General features: G+C 40.9%; 1 protein-coding gene across 7 annotated transcripts in view; it reads left to right on the forward strand.

Annotated features, from left to right (window-relative positions):
• Positions 1–26,591, forward strand: part of SEMA5A (semaphorin 5A) — a 612,665-nt gene that overhangs the window by 496,886 nt on the left and 89,188 nt on the right. For all 7 annotated transcript variants that reach the window (XM_090039133.1, XM_090039134.1, XM_090039136.1 and 4 more), the window contains one exon: positions 7,486–7,633. In XM_090039133.1, the coding sequence (XP_089895259.1) occupies positions 7,486–7,633 (148 nt within the window). The remainder of the gene's footprint in view (positions 1–7,485; positions 7,634–26,591) is intronic.

Genomic DNA, 26,591 nt, shown 5'->3' on the forward strand with positions numbered 1-26,591 from the left:
ACTCCAGTATATTAAACTATATTTTAGCTGTATTAGTATATTTTAATAACCTATGTAATTCATAATTAAACTCCTATTAGCTGATGTTTTGTGACAAATCACCCAACCTTAGCAGTGAGGTGAGGCCTGTAGGGCAGGGAAGTTGTTCACAGTTAACTCTGAGGAGGCCTCTCCTCCATTCATTATTAAATTTATACATGCTGTAGCTTAGTGTTTATATATGCAAGCTAGCCACTAAATTACATTTTTCTGTTTTCTCCCTCAGCAACATGGTGCGACCAACTTCTAGCATATGGAAACATTTCCACACTGCAAGTTATTCTGAAAAAAAAGTGATTTGCAAATACCATCAAATGAAATATACATTTCCAAATGCTACTAGGATAAGCAAACACGTCCTTGTATGTAGAAAGTGTCCTGCAGACATTAAAAAATCCTTCATGGGTGTAAGTGAGGAGGAGGTAGATCATGATGTTGAAAGTGCAAGTAGTTCTTTCCAACATTCTCAATCCAGAAGTCCTCCTATGACTGGTTCTTCTATAACATCAGCATCACAAAGGGTTTCCCAATCAACATCCTCAAGTAAACAAATATTGCAACCACCTATATACAAAAGACTTTCAATAGCTTCATTTGTAGACAAGATGACACCTGAAGATCAGTAAAAATTGTCCAAGCTCTTGCAAAAGCAATATATTCTTCTGGGATGCCATCACCAATAACTGAAAATGCATACTGGCAGGAAGCTTTTAAATTACTAAGACCATCATACCATTTGCCTAGCAGACATCCTTTGAGCAAGCCTCTTTTAAAGTCAGAATATGAACATGTAATGCAATCTGTGCAAGGAAAAATCAATGAAGCACTGTGTCTTGCAGTACTTACAGATGGATGGACAAATGTGTGGAGAGAAGGAATCATAAACTATGTGATAACACCTCAACCTGTTTTTTACAGAAACATTGAAATAGGAGAGAACAGGCAGAGTATATCAGTAGTAAAATATATGAAGTCCTACAGAAAATTGTGAGTGGTAAAGTATTTGCTTTGCTGACTGACAATGCAAGTAACACGAAAGCAGCATGGGAGATCATAATGGATAAATATCCACATATTGCAATAGGATGTGCATACCATGGGCTTCTTAATGACCTCATGAAGTTGGAGACTGCAAAAGATGTATAGAAGAGCAAAAGAAGTTATAAAACATATAAAAGCTACTCATATTGTAGCTGCAGTCTTTAAGAAGAAGCAGGAAGAAAAGAATGCAAAGAATAAAATAGTGACACAAACTCTGTAGTAAAACTAGATGGGGTGGGGTGGTGATCTCATTTAAAAGTTTACTAAAAAACAAGGAAGCTCTTCAAGAAATAGTAATAATTGAGGATCTTAAAGTACCCAGAAATGTAAGGATCACTGTATTTGACGAGGATGTCTTCTGGGTTCAGCTGCAGAACTCCTTGAAGATTCTAAAGCCAATTTCTTCAGCAGTTACTGCATCAAAATCAGACAGTGCATTTTTGTCAGACCTTCCATACCAAATGGCCGAGATAAAATCAGATGTTTTTGAAATCTAAGTGTATCTCCGTTTCAAATATAGAAGAAAGAAAAGTGAAAGACTTCATTAACAGACAGGAAGAATGCTGTTGCCAATCATAGATTTCATACCCATTAGGGCTGGAAGGGACCTCAGAAGATCATCTAGTCCAGTCCCCTACCCCAGGAGCAGGAATTCAGCTCGAGTCAGAGGATCCCAGCAAGATAAACATCCAAATGTCTCTTAAAGGAGTCCAGAGTAGGGGCTTGCACCACTTCTACAGGCAGACTGCTCCAGGCCTTTGAGGCTCAGACAGTAAAGAAGTGCTTCCTTATGTCCAGCCAGAAATGGTCTTGGAGGAGTCTGTGACAGTTTGACCTTTTCATCCCTTGGATGTTCCCCCAGGTCCTGATGTGTACATCCCTTATATACTTATAGGCAGCCACCAGGTCCCCCCAGAGCCTGTGCTTTTCCAGGCTGGAGAGTCCCATGGCTCTCAGCCTCTCATCATAAGGCCTGTTTCCCTGCCCTCTGGTCATATGTGTGGCTCTCCTATTGACTCTCTCAAGCTTCTCCACATCCTTTTTAAATTATAGAGCCCAGAATTGGATGCAGTACTCCAACTGTGGCCTCACCAAGGCTGAATACAGTGGGAGGATGACATCCTGGAATTTTCTTGAGAAGCATCTATGGATGCAAGCTAGAGTTTTGCTTACTTTACCAGCTGTGGCATTGCATTGGTGGCTCATATTCATCTTGTGGTCAGTCATGATCCCCAAGTCCCTTTTAGCCGTGGTGCTAGCGAGCGTAACACTGCCAAGCCTATAAGCGTGCTGCAGGGTTTTTTTCCCCCAAGGTGGAGTAGCTTGCATTTTTCGGTGTTGAACACCATCAGGTTTTCCGTCTATTACCACTCTCTGGGTCTGACCTCGGAGCCAGTTTCTTCAATCAATTCATGCTGCTGCAAATCTCTTGAATCCAAGATTCAAAGACAGAAATCTTAGTGATGATAGCACTTATACTGCATTTGACTGAATTACAAAACAAGTGACACACTTAGGACTTGATGTTGGAAAGATACTTTCAAATGTTGCAGAATAGAGAACAGCTTCACGTATTTGGTCCAGCAATGCAGTCCAGCACTTGGCTAAGCGTATCCCTCGTGTAACATGGTGGCAAGGTACACACAGTTGTATAGCACATCTGCTGCTCCTCTTGCTTGTCGCCTGCTTCAGATTCCTCCATCTTCTGCAAAGTGTGAAAGAAACTGGTCTATGTTTGGAAATACTCACAGCAAATCAAGAAATAATGTAACGTGTATGAGTAGAGAAGCTTGTCTCAATCTGGGCAAACCTTCAGTTTTCAGAAGTCTGTGAAGATTATAAAAAAGAAGGATCAGAAGAAGCAGAAATTGCTGATAGTGATGGCTCAGAAAATGAGGCTGATTAGACAAAGTTTCATGTAGCAAAATTTGTATTCAGTGAGTCTTGGGTTTTTTTTTCCTTTTTTGTCAGCTCTTTTTCTAAACATTTGTGTTTTTTGTATCTGCTTGACACTGTGGAGGAGACTAAGTCCAGAATACATAATAACTTTCTTTGTTTTACTATAGTGTTGATGGTTTCTTCTATGTTCAACTTTAATTTTTGCCTATTTCTCATAAACTGGCAAAAAATAAGAAATGCTAGATTTCTTAGAGTTCTGCATCCTTTAGCCCCATTTGTAACAAAGATTAAAAACATTTTAAAGCAAATTCAATTAGTAAATTTGAAATTATTGTCTGAATAAACTATACTTTTAAATTTAATAAATATACCAAACATGATAATTTTATAACCAAACCAAGTTAAAGTAGGAAAGTGAATTTAGATCTGTAAAGGGTGCTAAGAACATAAGTATTGCATATTCAATTTTTCCCAAAATTTCCATTTTTTCCAAGAAAAAATGTTTTTTTCCATGGCTTCAACATTTCCGGAAATAGTACATCTCTAATACAGGCTCTGGCTTTTTGAATGTCTGCCTAGCCAATGAGGAACTTGCCTGACCAGAAGAGGGCTCAGGCATGAGCTATAAAATACCATGTTTAAAGCATTAGATCTTTATCCCAGTTTTACTAGTTTGAGTAAGAAATTAAAAGGCCCATCAACAGGTATTCTTTAGGGCATACATTTATTTCTACTGTGTTAGAAAGACATTTACCTTCATGAGATGAAATAAAAAAAAAGAACATACTTTTCCTTTCTTTGAACCATCAATACAGAGCACTTCTGAAGGGAGGATGCTGGACTAGATTGACCTTCCCCCTCTCCCTCCCTCCCCCCGCCATAAAAATTCCCATATTAGGAGAACAGAACTCAAATTCATGAGAAGGGAAGAGGGGAAGGGTCACTGCACTAAACTAGCATTTTTTCATGCCACTCTTCCTCTTGACCTCATTTCTGCTAGAGATAGGCTCAGTGCAAAGGGCATCAGTTTCACAGATCTGAGTTCATTATATTGCTTGTTTTGCTGAATTACTGTAAAATATAAGCCCTGTGGATCCTGAGAAAAAAAAAAGGAGAGAGGGAGGGAGGGAGAGTAAGAGAAAGAACACAAAAGAGGAAAAGCCATTTCTGGCTAACTTGAAATGCAGCCAAAAAGAGGCTTAATAAAATTTGGCTCAAAACCCCATGCTACAGCAAAGTTCTCAGGATCATCCCTGCAATTGATCTTTGACTGTAAAAACATACCTGATGTTTTTGGAGTTTGCCTGGATGAGATGAATATAGGACTACACTTGTGTGGTACAGTTCTTTCAAAGGGCAGTAAAAACGCAAACTCAGCTCCATTGACCAGTTTTGTTTTATTAACAACTAAGCAGAGTATATAGATAATTTGTGTGTTTTGTAACTTCAGATGTTTCTTTAAATGGATTTGGTGAACAGAATTCTAGCACTGCTGACCTTTCCAGCACGTACTAAATGAAGTGGTAAAATTTTGTCCTCCTATGCACTTATCTGAGCAAGAGGTATGATGCACTGACATTTGAAAACAGGTATTAAATAAAGACACTTTGGTGAGAACATGTTACTCGACAAGTTAGTAACAGCAGTATACTCAACAAAGAGCAGACCTTGAGAGAAATATTCCATCCTAGCTTGCCCAACTCATCATCAGGAGCGAACTCGCCACTACCCAACAGACATCCAGTGGAACGCAGCCTTGGCTCAGCAAAAAATGCTTAACCTGTCAACGCACCTCCACTGCTATTACAATCCACACCCTCCAAAACAAACCAAATCATAATTCATGATTTCTACACATACCTTTCACAAAATATGATATATCTGATACAGTGCACAAGATGCTCTCATGGCAACTATGTGGATGAGACTAAACAGCAACTACACACCAGAATAAAGTGTCACAGAAAAAATATAAAAATATAATACGCTTCATTAGAAGCACATTTCTTGGAGAACAACCATTCCCTCCCTGACCTCACTGGTTGTACTAAAAGGAAATCTGCCTACCACCATTAAATGGCAAGCCTGAGAACAAATATTCATGGGCTGGCTGGACATTAAGGGTGAAGTTGCACATTACACTAAGACCATACTAAGAGCACTTAAAATGTGAGCATCTGCGCATTAAAGCTCGTTAACTTGTGCTAAGTGCCCTCTGAGCATCACAAAGTTATGCCACTTCAGGTAAGGGTTAACTCTGGGCTTTGCTACCTTGCTTGTGAAAGAGTAACTTCATTCTGTTCCACAAAGATAAATAAAGCATTTTGCAGCCCTCCAGCATCCCAGGATGCACTGTTCCCAGCCCTATACCCCCAGTTTTCCAAGTGTATTTTACTTTGTTGTGCTGGATCTCGCTTCTCAGACTTAATGAAGAATGTCTTGCATTAGAAAGCTTGTTCAACTCTATCCCAGCTGTGCAGTTGGTCCCATAAAAGTTATCACACTAAAAGTTCTTGCCTTGTACACATTTTATGTAACTCCAAGTCCCTAACTTATGGCTTAATTTCAAAGAAAGAGAGAGAGAGTCCCAAAGTTAATACCAGCCCTCTACCATGAACTGGAAGTACACTGCAAAAAATGTGTTGCACTCATTGGCTGACTTCCTTCTGACAGCTCATTTGCTCCTGTTTCTTCCATTTCCGTGAACATTTGTACAGGTAAACCTTTCAGTCCATATTGATCACAAGAGATGTGTCACAAACATTCACCAGGATGGTAGCCTGTGGCTGTTTTCACACAGGGAGCATTTGTGCCACCAAGGAGAACATTCTAGGGTCTGGAAGCTATCCAATCACAGGACAGAACATTACAGTGTAATTCAGAAGACCAATTACACACTGTATACAAAGAATTAAAAATAGCTAGTGTGCAAAGAAATATCCAATGAACAGTTTATGAGCAGTCCACGACTTGAGACACATTCACCCAAACTTTTAGATAATTCTGACTTGGCACACTAAAAATTCACAAGTAGAGAGAGAAAAAAGAAAAAAAGAGGTCAGTTAATCAAATGTATTCATTGCTCTTAGTTTGCCCAACTCCACTTATACATAGGAGCATATCTGGCTCTCATTTTCCCTATGTAACCTTGGCACATATCCATATATAAAATAGATAGATATCACTCTTCAAATTAAAGTCATTTGGTAGTGAAGAATGAGAGTTGAGGTTGTTAGGGGTTAATACAAGAAAGGTTATTCACTATGTTTCTCTTGTAGGTAACTATGACTTTACTAGCCAATTGCCCATTAAGAATGACTGGCGGGTGGGGTGCAAAAGGGAGCTGGGATGGAGTGTCGCCACCAAATACACCTTGCTGCCACTGTTCTACCTCTTACAGGGAGCAGGGTGGGGGAACCGAGGCCAGCCTCAGCTCCCCCACCTCCTGTCCGATCCTCGGTACAGCTGCGGAATCATGGTGGTGCTCCCCCACACTTGGAGCAGTCTGATTGGCTGTTTCCATCAGCCAGTCAGAGTGCAAATAGAGCGTTACAGACAGACAAATAGACAGACAGGTAAACTTAGCCTTTTATAATATTAGAAAAATGTCTTTGTATCCAAATAGAAAAAAAAGAGAGACTAGAATATTAAAATTAATATTCTTTGCAGGACAGGATGAAGAGAAAGCAACTTCAAAAGTAGATAGTAGAAAGTAGATAGTAATTAGTGGGTCAAAAGTTGAAAGATGGAAGGCAATAAAATGTCCAGTTTGATTTTTTTTTTTTTGCTTAACCCAGATTAACCTAAGTTTTAGCTGTCCTGAAGCAAACTTTTCATTTGCTATTAAACAGTTGACGGGCCTTCTGAATCAGATTGCCTGAAGGCTACTGAGAAAATCCTTAGGTAAATTGTGATGCTTAAAAACATACTTTAGAGGTAAAAGCAACAATATGATAAAAGTATTTTGTGGAGCCCTTCTACTTAGAATCTTGTTTTATCTTTGATGTTACCTATAAAATCAGGCAGTGGGACAGTTGAAAAGCCAACTCAACTGTTTGAGCAGGAAAAAAGATGAATTATAAATGAGGCTTGACTTGCTTGTTTCTGCTTGCAGAATAATATCTACATAAATATTTGCCTTTCTATTTCATGGACACAGTTCTTCCCTCAAGTACGGGTGTTACTTCTATTGGAGTAGCAATCTACTCTGGTGTGGAATGTCTTTTACAGTTAAGTAGATACACAAGCTAGATTGCACTCAGAGTGAAGCTGGACAATGAAGAAAATGCTGCACTCTGTTTGCACCAAAAATATTCCCGTCATATATTTGTGTGTCATATACTGTATGACAATCATAACTTCTGTGTTTCAAAAAATAAAGGGTTTAACAAATAAATATGAGGCCACCCATGTGAAACATTTCCATGTGCAAACATCTGTCTAAATAATGGAAAATGTAGAGGTCGGGGACCTTTCTGCATTAAATCATTTCTTTTCCCCTGTCAGATACTGCAATGAACATTTGCTATGCCCTCCACACGTATTCTGGACAGGCTGGGGTCCATGGGAACGCTGCACTGCCCAGTGTGGTGGAGGGATTCAGGCTCGTCGCAGGACTTGCGAGAATGGCCCTGACTGCCCTGGCTGTAATGTGGTGAGTCACTTCTGGGATGTCTTGTCAGCAAACGCTCACAAGCGTGGTGATTTGTGACTGTGAGTTTATATCTACATTGTTTGAGTCTATTTATTATTTGCATTACTGAAGTAACTAAGAGCCCAAGTAGAGGACTAGTTGGAAACACAAGAAAACTGATATATTGATTAGCAGATCAACAGTGGCCTCAGTGTACTGAGAGCTAAACAACATCAAAAATTTTGCAGACAAGGTTCTTTGGGAATTTTGCAGTCATTTCAAAATTTTGCAAGCATTTCAGTACTGTGTGCAAAAAGGAGTTTTAAAGTGAGCCTGAAGAAAATCTGTGAAATGGCTTTGTAGGTATTTATGGGGAGCAACCTCAGGGGGAGGGGCAGCATGGGACATGGCATGAATATGCTTATTTGAATATCTAACAAGTGTGAGATGAAGGGTGGCAATACAGGCTGGTCAGAATAAGGAGACAGCTTCTTGACTGAATGAGTGAGGACAGGCAGGATAGAGCTAGGGATGGGAGGCTAGTGGACAGGTGCAAAGAAGAAACTGAGATATTCAGTGCAGCAGGCTGGGAGAATAATGCTTGGACCAGAATTCTGTATGAATAGGAAAATATTTCATTTGCCAGTGCCAAAAAAAAGAATGATTCATCTATCGAGACACAGTATGAAATCTTAAAGAGAGCTTGAGCTGAGCGGACAGATAGGAAAGATCAAGTATTAGAGGTATTACACAAAAAGAATCTGCAAGACTTGGGCTGAGTGCTGACATGGATACTTAGAAAAAATATTAGTCTAATTGTCCAAAATTACTGAAAAGGTGTGGGTAGAAGGATAAGAGCTCTATTTTAACACAGTTGACCTTGAGCTGAACTTGAGCTGGAACTTGTTGGACATCCGCGTTAGGAACTATTGGTGCCTGTAGATATGCATGATGTGTGTGTAATGACAGTGCATCTGACCAGACTCAGGTAATTTACATGCTCCAGCAGCCTCTCAGGGTCTCACGTATTCAGCATCCTACACTTCAAAATGGTGGTGGTGGGGGTACTTTAACTAAAGCTTGTTGAACAAGCTATAGTTAAAGCACCCTCTGCCACCATTTTGGAGTGTGGGATGCTGAATACATGAGATGCTGTGGGCAGTTTAATTAGAGAGGACCCTGAGAGCCACTTTAATGAAAGACCTGCCTCCCCCCCAAAAAAACAAAAAACAAAACCTGGAGCACATGTAAAGATGCCTTGTGACATACTTTTTGGTCCTTTGTTTCAGAATGTCATTCAAGAAGATAAAAATACAATTCTCTAAATAGTGGGCTAGTATTTAAATTCCCTCAGTTTAGAGGATAAACTTGATTTAATTACAAGGTGTGTTATCATCCATGGTCTTTTTTTAGCATCGCTGGCAAACTTGTTCAAAACCAAGTAAAGGGGAATTTATAATAATCTCAGTTTTGCTTTTTTACATGCCCTCCCTGGTTCTGTGCTGCTTTTGACACTTGTCCCACAACTGAAATTTCACTGTTGCAAGGAAATTGAAAACAGTCAAAGCGTTTGTTCACTTCCCTTGGCTCAACTTTAAGAATTAACCAAGCTGTCTTCACTTCTGCTAAGTCTTCAAAATATTTGACTTCTGTTGAAGAAAGGAAAATCTCTTGCACAGATCTGTGGTTAAACTTCTGTGACTGGCAAAAAGAAGTTAAAGAGTGTGCTATGGAAGTTTTCTGTTTCCATCTTTTTTGTTAAATGTTTGTTAGCATTACTTGGCTCATATGATTGAAGAATGTAATCTGTTCCTGATCTGTAGTGAAAAGTATATACCCCAGATAGCTTTGGGAAATTCTATGAGAGGAAGAATATTATGAGGTGTTTTGTCAGATATTAGATCCAAATCAATGAGATTATTGTTTTGGGGATTTGCAATCTGATTTTCCTGTCATTTGTAAAATATTACAGCAACTGTTGCAGTGTCTAGTGTATTCAAACAATTCCTTCCTGGTTCACTAACCACATGTTTTGTTTAGGCAGTTTTGTTTGAACTTTTTCAGTAAAGCTTGGAGATTTTTACTCCAATATACTTCTCAAATGTTTCAGCATGTCCTAAAATGGTATCGGCATACCAAAAATATGGTGCAAATTCCTGGTAAATACCAGTGTTCTTGGAAGACAAAGAAAGTAAGTCTAATGACTTAAGTGTGTGGTTTACTAAGCGACAGTGCGTATGCAGCTGAAAGCTGCTAGTCTTGAATTGAAAGATCTTTTACCATGTAACAGAACTGTGTGGAAGCACGCAATTTAGAAATTTATTTGATTATTAGTTAAGAAGAAACTGTTCCGCTAGCGGAAAAAGACTTATTTGAAGAATTTTATGACTTTTTAGTTGTTGATGACATACAATATTTATGCTGCTAGAATATCCTAATGAAAAAGTGTAATTCTATCAAAACTAATATTAAGAAACTTTAATCATCTGACACAAATACATTTTTCAGTGTGAATATAATGCCAAGCTAATAGCTTGCAAAATAATTAAAACCATGCATATTTGTTGCCACAGATGCATGAAGTGGAAATATTTATGATTTGTTACTAACTTTCTTTGATTACTTATCGGTAGTGAAGAAATGTTAGGCTTGGATTAATATGTGGTAGAAAAGTAAGGTGGACTAGATTTTTTTCCTACCGTTTGAGCATCTAATGGAGTTAGATGCCCACATGCCATTCTATTTTACCTTATTCATGTCCTGAAAATCCATTAATTAATCTACTTTTGTAAAACGGCATTATCTTAACTTTAAGGCTGAGTCACAAAAAAAGCAGTGAGGAGGAAGACCGCTCACCCACCAATTGTATTAACAGTTTTACTGGGACTCAAGTAACGTGGAATAGAATCACATTTGGTGTGTAAGTAGACTTAGGTGCTTGAAAGGTAAAATAGAATCTGGTCCAATATCTGCATATTTTAATGAATGGACTGTATTTGCTAGAGTAGATGGTGCCAATGTACTTTAGTATCTTGCACAGAACTCCACACCATCAACCCAGATTGTAAAATATCAAATTTGGAGCAAAGAAGTGTTAGTGTTATGTTTCCACCTATTTCAAAATTAATTAGTAGCAGCTGAGGTAATAGAATTTGGGAATGCAGAATCCTACCTCCCTCTTCTAATCACTAGACAGTATCATTTTTGGCCAGAACTAAGGTTTATCAAGATGTCTGTATTTTCTAAAGTAAGGGTGAATTCTGAGAAACCCTCACAATGTCAGATTCCCCAAGTTTCCCTGAGTGTCTTTTAACAGTGCTGATAGAGAATTAAAAATCCATGATTTTGGATACACATATTCCCGACAAATTCAAATTAAAACAGTGAAGAGAAGGGATACTTCACTGATAAGGGAAAAGAAAAGCTTATTATATCACAGGAAATTACAAGAGCTTGGCTTGCTTAACCTAAGAAAATTAAGACTAAGGAGCTATGACTGCTGTTCACCAAGGAGGGAGAAGAGCTATTTAAGATAAAAGACTGTGTTGGTGCAAGAACACATTTGTATCAAGTAGACATGAATAATTTCAGGCTGGTGGTTGGAAACCTTTTTCTAATTATTTGACAAGTGTGGTTCTGGAATGCCCTTTTGATTAGCGGGATGTGTCATCTCTAATGCATCTGGATTTATGAAGATGGGCAATGTAGTAGTGGTAGGCTGGGGGTGGATTCAGTGTTGTTTGTATGAGTCAGTTGTGCTTTGTCCTTCCCATCTCTTTCTGTTTTACTGCAAAGCTGTGTAGAGCAGAGGCATGGCAAGGCATCTCCCTCCCAGAGCAGCTGCAACACATGGTTAAGAGCTGGCTGCAACTCTGCCAGTCGGGGCAGCATGGTCACCCACCATTGCTGTGGCAGCTATTTTTGTGCCCACTCATAAATGTTGTGCCCAGGACTGCTGGCCCAGTCACCCCCACTCGGTTATGCTAGTGGTGTGGAGCTCCTCAGCTCTCCCCTGAATCACTTCCGTTCTGCACAGAAGCCTTGGTGTTGATGCCTGAAGAACTTTGTGATCCAAAACGGAGGTGGCTTAAGAAGCTTGTGGCTGTTGGCATAGGGCCACTTTGAATTGCTCGTTGGAATGGAGGCATCTGAATTCCCTCTCGGTCCCATTTGAGTGCCAGCTGAAACATGCCCTGATAGTAAAAAGTCTCTCCTCAGTCTCAACTGCACCTGGCCCATTCCAGAGATTTCTAAGGTATAAATAAAGGAAAAAATTGGCCGTCAACCTGGGAGGATTAAAAAGCATCTTTGTCACCACCAGTTACCTTGCCTACTTTTGTTATATTATGGTTTTTTGACATGTTAAGCCTGGTTCTTGCATAGAGGCATGTAGAACAGGATAACTATAAGCTTACTTTTCTCTTACCTGACTCTGAAAAGAATTTCTTCAGTTAATCTGTTGAGGAACTTACTTTAAAGGATGCTTTGACCAGATGCAATTTATACACTTGTGGGAGTTGGCTGTCTACAGGGATCCAACATCAAGAGACATAGTTAGGAATCAGAGCCAAATTCTGCCCTCAGTTACACTTTCACAACACAATTAAAAGGGGAATTGAAATGAGTAGGGCTGTAAATTTGTAAACCGTGGATAGATTTTGACGCAGTCATTGTAAAACCCTATAATTTTATTTTGGAAGATCCTAGATTTTCCTATGCATTTTCTCATTTTAAGCTTTAATAGTGTGCATTATTGATAAAATGACACCCTTGTTTTGTGAGAGTTTTGAAAGAATATAAAAGTTCTGTGAATAAAATGAGTTGCTTGCTGTAAGAAATTTATAAGATCTGTATTTCCTCAGTGTGTAGTTTACATAACTTTAGATTCCTTTACATTAACATAGACTCCCACCTGCTTAAATTAAATTAGACTTCTTGGTTTGAGTTCTTCCCTCAGTGACAGAAATGCAGTTACTTCCAACTTCAATAAGAATGACACTCTTATAAAAGAAACAAAAGTTCAGCTTCCTCACAACTGTGTATTTGCTGACTCGCATATAGTTCATACCACCTTAAGGATCCCTTCTCAGTTTGAATCCTTGGTGTCCCCAAACCTCTTCCACCAAAGGGATTCCATTCCCTTGCTACTGTTGGCTAAAGAGTATAAGGCTAGCCCCAGTTGATGTAAGGCTGCATCTTTGTCAGTGCTTTTGCCTATCACAAGCCACTTGATACATAGAGTATTATGTTTCATGGACAACTGTGGTCAAAGATGAGTTCCCGTATCCTGCTGCTTTCTTTGGATTCTGGATTCCCTTATAAAGTGCTCTGTATATGCATTAAGAAGGAAGTAATTCCTTTGCAAACCTCTGCTATTTTCATCTGCAGGAGCATGTTGTTGGTCACGGTTTAAGTTCCCATCCCTTTTTTTTATGCAGTTTGGAATTTCTATTGAAATTCTTTGGATCATATTTTCCCTTAGTTCTCAGTTGGTAGGAACCTCTTTGGACCTTTAGGAAAAGTTAGTCTGAAGTCTGAGATTTCTGCTATGGAAATAGAGAACAATCTAAGACAGACATGATGTTTCTAGGAGACACCTCCAGGCTAACAGGTACCTGATGGCTTTATTTAAGTTCCTTCCTGGTCCTGTGTAGAAACTGAAGGACCAAGAGTTTTGATTTGGTGACTTAAGTCCTCACCTCGAGATCAGGCCTAGACAAGTTAGGTTTGTAATTTAAGGACATCATACAAAATGTATGTCTTTTACATTCTCTCTTACTGGCACAGTTTTCATTTCTTTTCAGATATCCCAATTGAGTTGAAGTTTCCATTTCATATTTTATCAGTCTTATGTAGCTTATCCAGATACTCTTTGCTGAAGATTGTTTTATTTTGCCTGCTTGCCTAAAGCACAAGGAAGCGGCTACTAGGGTAGTGCTTTCTTAGATGATTGAGAGACTGTGGAGAGTGAAGGAACCTAAAAATTGGCAAACTATTGGCAAAGTAAGTTTAGGCCAGGATTCTGCTTCTTGAAGACTAATTATAAAGTGTTTTAGGAAGATAGTGCTATGCCTCAGTGGAGGATACATAGTACACAGAGTTGCCAACTGGATAGTCCATCACAAACTTGATTTATTGGTATAACTGGCAATTTGTTTGTACTCTTCCAGGCTCCTGCTGGGCCAGCAGGCAGCAGCAGCAAGGTAAGTTGGATACTTTTTCAGCCTGGCTTTTTGTTCGTCAGAATATAAGAATTCAATAGGAATTGTAAGTAGTTCTTGCTGGTCATCTGGGAAAGGGTACATTGTGCCCAAAAGCTTGTCTAGGAATGCTTACAACTATGCAGTTGGTCCAATGAAAGATATCACCCACAAAATCCTTGCCTCATATTTCCTGGACCATCTGAGCTACACATTGCTCCAGCACTACCACAATATGGAAGATACCAATTTTTTGCTTTAGATATACTTACGTTGAATAAAGTGAAAGAAACTGGTGCTTATAAAAGGCTAATAATTGACAGTTTTCATAAAAGGCTAATAAGTAACAGTTTTCTTTGCCTCCAGCTTTTTATTAGGTGCAGATACACAGCCAGACATACATGCGCTTTATTCTTATGCTGAAGAATAGGAAAAGAATGTTATGCAAAATTCTGTTTAAAAAGTTTTCCAGCCTGCCTGTTTAAAATCAGACCAAACTGTAGAAAGTGAGGGTCTTTCAAGGATACTGTCTGGAGCAGGGATAATGATTAAAAAGGACAGAAGAAAAGGCAAGAGCGTTATTAAGTTTATTAGAATGAGGATAGGTTTGGGACTTATGGCTAGGAGTTGGTGTAACTTTCTATCTGCCTTATAATTTACCCTATAATGAGAGGATCCATAAAGGATACAGCCCATCACTTAGTACAGGTAATGTGAATTCCTCTCCAATCTTGCTTTAAGCTTCTTACTGCATTACATTCATTCCATATCCTGACTTGTATCAACAAAGACAGTTTATTTAAACAAATTTCCTTGTGTCAAAGTGTGTTCTTTATGGGTTGTAAGACAATTGTTTTCAATATAAACCTTTTTGTATGATTAGAATGGTTACCAAAAGCCAGTGATCACATCTGCATTGATATTCAGCTGCCAGTCAAATGCAGTTTGCTTTTTAGTAGTGACATTTACTTTAGACTGGGGATCAGATTTGAAGCCCCAGGCTTCACAAAGGGTTTCAATTAGCAACATCACACTTATAATTCATCTCTGTGTATGAGGTTGGGGCATCTTGTGTTGAGATGCTATCATGATGCACTTATAAACAAAAGTCTTAGCATTTATAAACAAGAAAGACATAGCACTTACTAAGTGTCCACTCTTTTTGGTCTCTCTCTTCTTTTATTTCATCGAATCCCCTCCTTTCTTGTTTCACATTGTACTTTCATTTTTCTCCCCAGTTATTTTGTCATTAATTTCTTCAGTGTGTCCTTCTTTGGCTACATCAGGATAGCCAAACATCTTTTCATTCTTTGTTTTACCTCCTCTTAGCTTCTCCTTCTTCAGTGTGCTTATGCCACACACTCTGCCTCTCTACTCCACCATCGTACCATGCCAGCCTCTATTCTTTCAGGTGCTTTGTGACAGTCTCTTTACTCTCTTATTAGCTGTCAACCTTTTGCTGCAACTTTTATTTGGAATGTTTTTGGCATGGTACCGATGCTGCAAAAGTTCAAGACCCACTCTGGATTTCTGCTAGCTGTCAATGGGTATCTGGCCATAGGGGTTGAGAAATTAGATAGCCAGGTGTGGTGTGTGTTATGAGCTATAAAAACAAATTGATGTGCCTTAGCCACTAATCCTTCAAAAAGGACCGTTGCCCTTTTACAACATGGTATCCTCAAGAAGCATGAATCCAGCCGCACCTATTTGAAGAATCTTCATTGCCTTAAAGACAGCTTCAAGACGTTCTCAATGTTAGTACTGTAATGTGAACGGCAGGGGCTGATTAATGCATGAGTCTGTGGGGTCTGGGCCCAGGGGCCCCTGCCAATCAGGGGCCCCCGGGGCATCAGAGGCAGCACAGCCCAGGCAGGCATTGTAGCCATGGGCATCTGGGGTGGTCAGCATGCACTTCCTCCCCTCCGGCTGGGCCAGAACCAGAGGCTAGGGGTGGGTATGCGGCTCCCTGAAGGCAGCAGTAGCTTCCTGGGACCGTCTGCTTCCAAGATGCCCATGGGTGGCCCCGCTCCCTGCTGCCTACAGGTGGCTGCTGGCACCAAGGCCACTGGGGCAGGACCGGACAGCCCTGTCCCACCCCACCCAGATTGGCTGAGGGGCAGGCGGGCATCTGGGGGTGGAACTCATGACCCCTCCCTGCAAGCTGGCTCCAGCCCATCCCACAGCACGGGGGGACCACAGTTCCAGCTACACAATGCCCGCCGGGTGGAGAGGGCAGGCTGGGGCCAGGACCATCTTCACCTTAGCAGCACTCACACCTCCTGGCTCACCCAGACATGCTAAGGAGGCTGGGTGGACCCAGCCACAGCCCCCTTGCAGATGCAAAGGGAACCTGCCCTCGCCTGGCGGAGGGCCTCCTATCTTCTGTTTGCCCAGGGCCCCAAGAAATCTCAATCTGCCACTGCCTCTCAGGTACTTAGGAATAGAGTAGGCCCTTATATGTAATTCATGTTTTAAGCCAACTTTTTGAAAACTCATTATTTAAAAAAAATTGACGTGAAAATGTCCCTGCTCTCTCTTACTGATATTTATTTTAAAGTGTGTTTACATAAAACAGAAGGTTTGCTTCCTATTAATTTATCTATTCTGACTGATTGTCCCCCACCTTGGAACAGTCTCTTTCTTTTACAACACCGTAGCCGTAGACACTCATAGCAATGGTGTCACAATACATGTGGCTTTTGCATACACAGCTGTTTTTTCAACACAGTATTTTTAAATTTGCCCACAAAATGTTTCTGTCTGTCTTTTTCAAATAAATCTCCTCAAGAGAAAGGCATCAAAAATATCTCAATACTGTAAATATACTGTGGTATTTTAAAGCTGTATCACTTACTGAAATTTCACACGAGGCATTAAAATAGATGACCAAAGGCCATGACCAAAGGCATTGATGTGTAGTGCAAGATAACTATAAATTTTCATGATGTAAAGGAACTATGCCACAGAGAACCCTAGAGGTCAAAAAGAAAAACCTTGAAATCAATACAGTGAGCTAAAGGGACTCCATGAAGGTTAAGTAAAATTAATATAGTATGCCTGAAATAGTCTAATGCCAGATAGGATGACTGTGGTCAAATTTACAAGCAGCCTAAGTCTGGCAATAGGAAGCTTAGGTAGATCAGAAATCGGGTGTTGTTGTAATGTAGACAGGATATACATGAGCTCAAGAAGGAATTGTGAAATTCTGTGGACAGAAATAACATGACTCAAAAGACAGATCTGTTTGAATTCTACATGGCATTTAGGTAAGTTGTACATTTCCTTCCAGACATGGCTCTTTTCTCCTGAGAAACATAATCTCACTTGAATTTGCATCAGATGAGTAATATAAAAAAATAACTTTTTTTGAGAGATTTATTTCTAGAGTAAGAAATCCAGGATGAGGTTCAAGTTTGATTTACATGTTTTATGTATCATAGACTTTTCAATTTATCTGTTGCATGTCATGCTAATGATATAAACTCATTTTATTTATATATAATGGGGATCTGGAAAAAATGAGTACACTTATTAACAAAACCAAACTGGTCAGCTTACTGCTTTTGAAAAATACAAAAGGAAAACTATTATCTGCTTCTTAAAAGAGAAACATTACTATAGCATCTGTGTCTTGTTTAATATTCAAGGACGGTGCTGAAACCAAATTTCCAGCAATGAAAAATATGGCTTCCCAATATTTCTGTTCTGAAACTAGTTGAAAGAAGTAGTACTCGAAAGACTGATGTCAGAAATGTTCTCTTTCATTCTTCTATTATGCCTTTATGAATATGGAGATTGGGGTTTTATAGCATATCATCCACCAGACAGGATTCATTCTGTCTAAAGTATTTCCATAGTTTCAAAAAAGAATTTCTAATATTTTGTGTACTAAGAAAATGAAAATTATTATTACCAGTTTTTGTGCTTTCAAGTCCCTGTTTAACTTTTTTAAATTACAGAAAAAAGAAAGGCTACACATTATAACGGAAATAGGGAGAGCTCATACAAAATAATCCTTGTCTGCATGTGGCATTTGGCAACCTCATTGTTATGCTTTTTGTTCAACACATTTTCTGTAGCCTTGGTTTTTCCTGTCTATTTAAAGTATAAATTCTTTAATGTATTAATTGCTACTTCTGTGCTTTGGATATGTCTAGTACAATGGGACCGCTATTTCATTTGAAGCTGCTGGCACTCCAGGTAACACTAACTGTAAATAATAATTTAGAGCAACATGGGCAACCTTTTTTGCAGAGATGCCAGAAATTAATCTCACACCACTTTGAGTGCCATTCCAGTCTCCTTCCTATGCCTGATCTGCTTCTTGCCCTGTGCTCCCTGCTTGGTGTGGTGTTCTACTTTTTGCCCGCTACCTCCTCCCTGATCTGTTATGTACCACATGCACAGTGGCTGTTCATGCCACTTATAGCAGGTTATCCACCCCCAATTTAGACAGTGGTGACAAATGTTTTGTAATAAACAATACAAAACTAAGATCACAAAAGAAGAATTATCAGGAAATCGCCTCTAGTATTTGTAGAGATCCATTTAGAAACATGGCTGCTCCTTTGCACTTAGAGTTCTGGACTTTACATGCATACTCATGCGAGATGTGACACACAACTTGGGCACATTGCGGTGCGCATGTGTATCCAAAAAATGGGCCCTGCCCGCAGTTCTTCACTTTACACATGATAGTAATCCAGTTAGTGAGGGATCTAGTTAATTTACTTTTCTTTTTTTAATTGCTTGCCCTTTTTAAAAAACAGGTTATACCAATCTTGCATTTTGTGTAGACAGGCCTTGTTTAAAATCAGAGGAATAACTCCTCAGCTCGTGTAAACTGTCATACTTCTACTAATGTTGAACAACAGTGACAATCCGTATCAGCTAAAGATCTGGCCCATTGTCCCCATATTGAGCTATCCCAGTTTCATGCAACTCTTTTGTGAACTTTCTTTGTGGGCTCTAACTGACCATTGGTTTGACCTTTCCACAGAACTGTAGGTAGAATCATTCTCTTAGATATTCTCATATCCAAGAGGTTTCCTCCTATTTAAACAGGTTTTTAAAACATAACCATTGCATAGTACTTCTGGGAATTCCAAAGTACTAGTATTGCCATCTTTAGAACTCTTCTCTTCTGATGTTCATCAAGAAGGTTTTTTTTGATAGGTGTTAGTTGTGATTTAAACAGCAGTGATTTTGCTTGATTGTATCCTTAAGTACATAATGTTTCATGAACATTCCTGGCTTTGTTAAAGAGTTGGCCAGTCTTCGTGTAATTTTTTTTTTTTTTTTGGTGCATTTCCAACCAGTTTTTCTTCATAATCAAAAGGCATGTGTTTTTTTATTTTGGCATGTTTGTGACATGTTGAATATTCAATTAGGATGTAATACTTGGCATGACATTCAATAAATCTTCTGCTGAACTGAAATATACAACTTGGTGACAGTGAAGGACAAATCTTAACACTGCTTCCAGAAGCAAAGGGTTCTGCTGTTGGCTGCTTGTCCTCCTGAGATAGGGGTTAAGTTGTGTAGCGATCAGTCTGTGGTCTGATGGAACACCTCCCGTTACAATATCTTGAAAATATTTTATCAGACTAAAGGAAAATGTGTCGCAGCACTGCTGGAGCTCTGGTGTGAGTGCAATGTGTGCTGCAGTCTGGTGCCATCTGTCTGCATTTGATCCAGTGGTTCCGTAGAGACCATGTGGCAATCTGGAAATTAGTAAACATAAGGCTGGCTTGTGAGCTCTATCCCCTGATGTCCTTAATTTTATACCAGATAAATTGCAGATCTTATTACTGCTTTTTATTGATATAATTTAATAGCTCACAAAAGAGGCATGAATGGATCGATGCGCTTAAAATTGAAGCAGAACAATGCATTTATCAAAAAGCTTCAAAGAAAATGAAATGATTTAGACATATACTTTTAATACTGAGAAGCAGAACTCACAAATCTAACCATTACCATATATGCTGGATCTAGATGCAAGTTTAAACCTCTCTGTATCAGTACATAGACTAGCGGGATAAGTGCCAAGCTGGAGATGAGACCAAAAGACACGAAGGGTCAAATACTGCTCCTTCTTAGGAGTTAAGCCATTGGCAAGTCTGAGTGCCATTATTCGTTCTAGACTGAGAAAGAGCTAAAAAGTAAAGACCCACCCTGGTTATAATTTGACTTACCTCAGTGGTGATGGGAAGTTTATTGCAGCTTCTGCACATCTCCACATGCTTTACATCCTGCTGAAGCCATCAGTAGGATAGAATACCATGAAACTTAGGAAGCCAATTCCAGACAGACCACCACAGAAGATAAAAAAAATTGTGTAGATGTTCACAGAAGAAGACATCCAGTTCAATTGGAATGCAGTTGACCTCAGAGAGCCTGGCCCACAGTTACTTTCCTACTCTGATTTGTGAGTGACTGAGAAGAAACACTGCCATTCACAGTGGTTCTAGTGCCTTGCCCATGAACTGCTTGGAGCCAAGGCATCTGATGGATGCTTGCTTTGTCTAGTGTATGACTTCTGAATGATCAGCCTCAAGTAACATGTACCTTTGCATAATGCAGTAACTGGTTCCAACTAGTTCTTCAAAGAGGCTTTTAAAAGTGCAGTTCTTCACACCTAGGTTTCTGTGATGATGGCCCCATGCTGAAGATTAAGATTGCTAATTAGCATGGATACTGAGCTTCTGAGAAGATGCATATACGTTTATGAACAGGATTATGGGATAAGCGTGTCTATGAAAGCAGAGCCCTGGACTTGACTCAAGAGGTCCTGTCATTCTCAGGTTCTGTATTTATGTGCTGAGGGTGATTCGGGTCATTCTGTTTCCCCCAGAGCCAATGAAAGCAGCCTATGAACAAGGGATTCATGGATTCAAGATTCCATGTCCATAAGGGTCCACCGTGATAATCCAAGCAAGAGATGGAATTGAGTGCATCTTTTTTAAAAGAGATATAATTCCTGCATTCATTCCTACATGTAACAAACAGTGAGTTAATCCCTTCACTGACAAGCTGTAGGAATGGTTAGTTAGCCTCACAGTGATCAAATGACACTATATTTTGAGATGGAATTTGACAAACTTCAACTTTCAGCCAAAGCAGCTTTTTTGCCTCTTTCATTTTGATTGACCGCCCTCCCCACCCCCCAATTAAATGTATCCTTCAAATGTGAGAGGTATACCTGTACTGCTCAGCCTTCTATTTGACAAACTAAATAAAATGAGCCCTTCACCCTCACATTGTAAACCATGTTTTCCAGTTCCTGGATCATCCATTGAACCTCCTGTGGACTCTTCAAAAAAGCAAACCAGAAGTGCATAAGGAATGGAATATAAATTAAAACCTTTGCATAAATCAGTGGTGCAACTCTTAACTGTTTGTCCCCCTTAAGAGTCATTTGCTTTTGGATTTATGGAGCTAAAGTTAAAATCCAAAGGTGTAAACAAATTTACCAGTCAGAAAAGTATTCCAAATCTAACATGGAGACATGAAAAGCAACAAAGTCATGCTTTTGCTTTACATTTTGATCATTTCCTTGGTTGGATATCAGGAGTTTGAGAAATGGGTGAAGCATGCATCAGTAATAGTGTGCCACTGCAGTTATAGATTCACTATTGCAGGAGCTGTTGAAGTGTGCGAGAGTGATTTTGTTAGCCAGGCTAATTGGCAGCAGTTCTTAGCCATCGGAGTACAATTACGTGGAACTCTGTCCAAACTTATTACATTTATCTGCTGCCCTGTCTTTTGCTTTCACTTATTTTCAGAATATTGTAGTGATTTTTAGTTTTTTAAGTTGTGATAGGATTTCGTTTTTCTTTGGAAATAATATCTGCCAGCCATTTCATTCCCTTGGCTGTGACAATTGGGAAACATAATTTTAAATAGTCTGTGGGCTATATATTTATGTAGTTATTACAAGGACCTAATTTTCTCTCCTTGTGGATTGATGAATCTCATCACTTTCTCCTTCAGCTTCCACTATTAAAAAAGTTCTGCAGAAATACCATCTCCTCCATGCCAAAGGAAATTGCTTGTTCAAAGCCTGTGACATTCATATAAAGTAGCTATGGTTACATGCCTTTAGAAAGGGCAGCCATACACCTTGGATTGTTTAATAATAAGACCTTTAAGTATGGCTGAGGTTATACATATTTAAGATATACTTCCTTCTGAATCTGAGTAAGTTTAGTCATCATGAATCAGGCCAAAATACAACACTTAACTCAGTGTCCTACCCTATTTTCTGTCCAGAAACTAGCTGAATTAGTTTGTCAGCTTTGTCCAAGGGTGAAAGCAGAGCTGTGACTTGCCCCTCTGCACAGATGACTGGGAAGTGTGCTGGGAGGAATGAGACTGAGGTAGAGCCCTGGATTCCAGGCTCACTTTACCAGTTAGTTAGCCAGCACAACCAAGGCAGCAGCCAGCATGGGAAGCCAGTCATCTTCCTTATGGAGCAAAGGGGAATGAAAAAACACATTTTGACTTAGAGCTGCTGTTCAGTCCCTGCCCAGCTCCTTTCCTTCTGCTCAGGCTAGATTGCAAGATGTACATCCAGCGCTTAGAAACTATAGAACCAAGACACTGCCACCTTGCTGACATTGGAGACCCCCATTTTTCCCCACGAAACTGGTCATGGAGTAAGACACTGCTGAGGCTGAGCAGCAGAGGCATAAATAGCTGGCCCTGGGAAGGGCTGCTGACTGCTAGAGGGCAGGGGAGGGAGGGGGATGCTGGGCATCAAAAGGCAGCGGGGAGGAGTGCTTCTGGGGTGTGGAGCATTGCTGGTCCTCCCTCTAAATCATTGCCCTGGGTTGGTGCTCCCCACCCTCCCCATAGTTACCCTAAAGGTGAGCTGGAGTGGTGGAATCAATTCAACCTTTCACAAAACGTCCTTTCCATTTCAGTGCTTGTGAGGACTGTGGGTAGCATTCCACCTCAGGGAAGCCCACGGTAGAAGTATGTTGTTGGTATAGCTTTACCAACATGCTATACCAGCAGAGTACTTCTAGGGTGGATACAGCTCATATCGACAAAACTGTTTGCATATTGGTAGAGCTTCAACTGGCCCCCTCCAAAATGATGAAGCAAACTAGGAGGAGGCTGGTTTTGCACTTTTGCCTTTTTTGCCCTCTACCTCCCTGATCGACATATCTAAGCTGGCAGGAGTATGAAGGGTAGATGAGTAACCCATGATATTCTGTCCAGGCAATGAGGCCACATGTTCATTATTTGATTTTAGCGTGAAAGATTTAAGTGAAGCCTGGAAATGAGTTTGCACCATTTCTGGTATTTCTCTTTTAGAGTGAATAGAGATCTATGCATTCACATAGGATCATGGGTGTGGAGGAGTCCCTTTATGTACAACTACGTCACCTAATCCCCTTCTTAAACTCCCCTCAATCCAAGATATGTATTAAAACTGGTTAGGGTTCTTGTTCCCACCAGCCCTATTGGAAGGCTGCCTGTTTGTATAGTTTGATGAGAATGTGTGTGAAATAGCTTGGCAGTTTTTGATAAAGGAGCTTTAGATTACTTAGGAAAAAAATAGTATCAGTGGACTTAATCTGCTTGTGCAGTGAAGAAGTATGAGACATCTATCAAAATTTAGCATCAGCAATTTTGGGATGAAGTATAAAAATGTTCCATGACACAGATAGAGAGGAAAAAGCAAATGTTGGATTATGGGAACTAATCCATCAAAAGCCTGTCTATAGGTCATATAAATACGATTCTAGTAAAAAATGAAGCCTGCAATCTTTTTTGAAGTATTTATCTGGGAAAGTTGGTTTACAGTGTTTTTTACATGTCTGTACATTTCAGTGTTTTACTATTCAGTCTACAAAACCTTAACCACAGCTTGAGCAATATGTATGACGTGAAAGTCATGCCCAATGAACGCAGCTATATATGGGCACCTGGCCAGTCCAGACGGGGAGTCAGTAATCATAGAATCATAGAAGTAGGGTTGGAAGGGACCTGGTAGTTCTTCAAGTCCGACCCCCCCCCGTCTGGGCGGGAGAAGAACTGAGCTCAAATGACTCCAGCCAGGTAGGCATCAAGCCTCTTTTTAAAGATCCCCAGGGCAGGAGCCAGCACCACTTCCCTTGGAAGTTGGTTCCAGCTCCTAGCCGCCTTAACTGTGAAGTACTTCTTGCAGATGTCTAATCTAAACCTACTCTCCAATAATTTGTGTCCATTATTCCTTGTCATGCCAGGGGGCGCTAGGGGAAACAGTGTCTCCCCCAAACCCTTCTGGTCCCCCCTAGTGAGTTTATAGAGTTTATAATGAGTAGATGCAACTTCTGGCATGCCTTAGCCATGCTATTTTTGTTGAGCATCTAAGCTTGGGTAAGACCTTTTACCCTGACCTATGGAGAAAAGAGGAATTAACTTTTCACTATAGGTATCATTTGACCCATCTGCATCTTCACAAAAGCTACTTTGCTTTAATATTTCATAGGCAAAGTCCTCTCCCAGGATGAAATTTTCTGTAAATTATAGACCAACTGCACAAGGAGCTTTGGATAAAAGTATCCCAGTAGTGCAAGAGTAAAAAAATGTTTAAAACATTCTATTAAGTTGTTTTTTTTTTGGCTTGCCATAATTTGAGAACGACTGGGTGTAAAGTAACAAAACAAATAAGCAGTCCAAAATGAAAGCTTGTCATGAATATTTTTACTCTTTTGGCTTCAACTAGATTTGCCCTAAATTAATTTGGCAGAGTTTATCAGTAGAATTATTTAATTCCCAAATTTGGTTGATACAGAGCATATAAACTTTGCATTCACACTTAACTTTTTGGCAGTGGTAGAGAAAGAAGCAGGTATTGAACTCATTGAGAGTGGAGATGGAGCAGAATCCAGAGACTTACTTAAAGTCAGCATACAAAGAAAAACAAAGGTCCATCATGCACCATTTGTAAACTTACTCAGGCTAAGTAGAGACAGTCAAAAAGCCTGAGGCTGAATTGAATCGGTCTTTGCAGGTTACTCTACTCTGCAAAGATTAAACTGAGAAACAACTGGACACATGTTTACCTTTGATTCAGGAAATGTAGCCAAATGCCTATAGTGACTCAGGCCAGAAGCCAGGGGGCACTAGAGCATGGCTGTCTGGCACGCAGCCAGCCTGGGCTGTGTGTTTGCTTCCTCTTTTTGCTGCCCATGAAGTCTCTGAGATTTGCAGTCCAAAATTACAGCAGCAGGACTCTGCAGGGTTGCTCATCACTTCCTCCTCCTGCTTCCAGGTGCCTCTGGGATTTGTAGTCCACAGCCACAGTCAGCAGTAACTTTTAGTAAGTTTAACACTGGGGTAGCTCTGTACTTGGGGGAAGGGGGGTTTAAACCACCTCCCTAGCTCCAGCCCCCAGTCCCCCAGTATGTGTATATGACAGCCATTGATAAGTCTTTACATTTTTACTGCAACTTAATTAAAGTTTATGTCTGGGGTTTGACCAGGGGTGGACAATTATTTGGGCCTGAGGGCAACGTAGGGAGTTTTGGTGTGCTGTCGCAGGCTGGGTCAGCAACCCCCGCATGCCCCACATGCAAGAACTCACCAAAACTGCATATGAGGCATGGAGCCGCAGGCAGTGATGTTCAAGAGTGGGATGGGTGGGTGAGGACAAGGTCATGGGGCGGTGATAGTCTGGGGCTGGGGCTGGGGCTGCGTCAGAGCCATGATCCACTGCCTAAACACCCCTGTGATGGGCATAGGTTCCACAGGCAGGGGTGTGCGGAGAGCAGATTGCAGCCCTGCCCACTTCAGCCCTCTGCTGTCACTGCCCCATGATCCTGGCCCTGGCCCTAGATGCAATTCTCTGCCCGGCTACTCACCCTGCCTGCATGGCTCTCAGCCAGTCCCCTTGGAGACCAGCCCCTGGCCCCAGCCCCAGCCCCAGTGCATGGCTGGGCAGGGAGCTGCACCTTGGTCAGGGCCAGGAACTTGGGGTGGTGACAGCACAGAGCTGGGGCAGATATTGAAGCTACTTCCAGGCCTCATTGAAGGGTCATGGCACCCACGAGGGTGAGAGGAGGGCTGTGAGCCCTGCAGAGGAGGCTTACAAGGCTGAGGAGAAGAAGCAGGGGCAGGGGACAGCCACGTGTCAGTGCCAAGTGGTAGAATTAAAATGAGCTTGCCTTCGCCCTTCCCCCCCAGCCTGGACCACAAAGCCTGCAGGCATGGGAGGGAGGAATGTGGACCTGGTGGCAACTCCACATCACTCAGGATGGCATTAGCAAAAGCCTCACCATGCACTTGGAAGCAATGGCCAGGACTGGGCTGGTGCCAGTGGAGGCAGGTGATGCTGGGATTCCCACCTCCTGTGCTGACACTGGGACACTCCAGGATGTCTGTGCAGCAGCAGCAGCCTCCAGCCCACCAGTTCAGCATGGGGCATATGGTGTGGAGGGGAGTGGTGTGGGGGCAGCAGCACCAGTGAGAGCTCCATTGAAGGCTCTGTGTCCAGGGCCGGGGCCAAGAGTTGCTCTCCATGGAGGAGAGGAGCCAGGAGCTGCATGGGCATGGCGCATAGCCAGGCAGGGAGCTGTCCGGGGCCAGGGGCACGCAGGCAGGGTAGAAACAACTGTATGCACAGTGGCCTGGGCTGCCCCCACATCTGGGCCAGCTGGGCTGAGGGACCTGCCCCAGGCCAGGCAAAAACTCTCCATGAGCTGTATTTTGCCCACCCCTGGGTTAGTACATGAGTTTAACTCCTTAAATTGGCTTTTAAATGTACATACTTCTCCTATGCGGTG

The sequence above is a fragment of the Crocodylus siamensis genome, chromosome 3, assembly GCF_052110815.1.
Source record: "Crocodylus siamensis isolate JL-2025a chromosome 3, ASM5211081v1, whole genome shotgun sequence".
NCBI lineage: Eukaryota > Metazoa > Chordata > Crocodylia > Crocodylidae > Crocodylus > Crocodylus siamensis.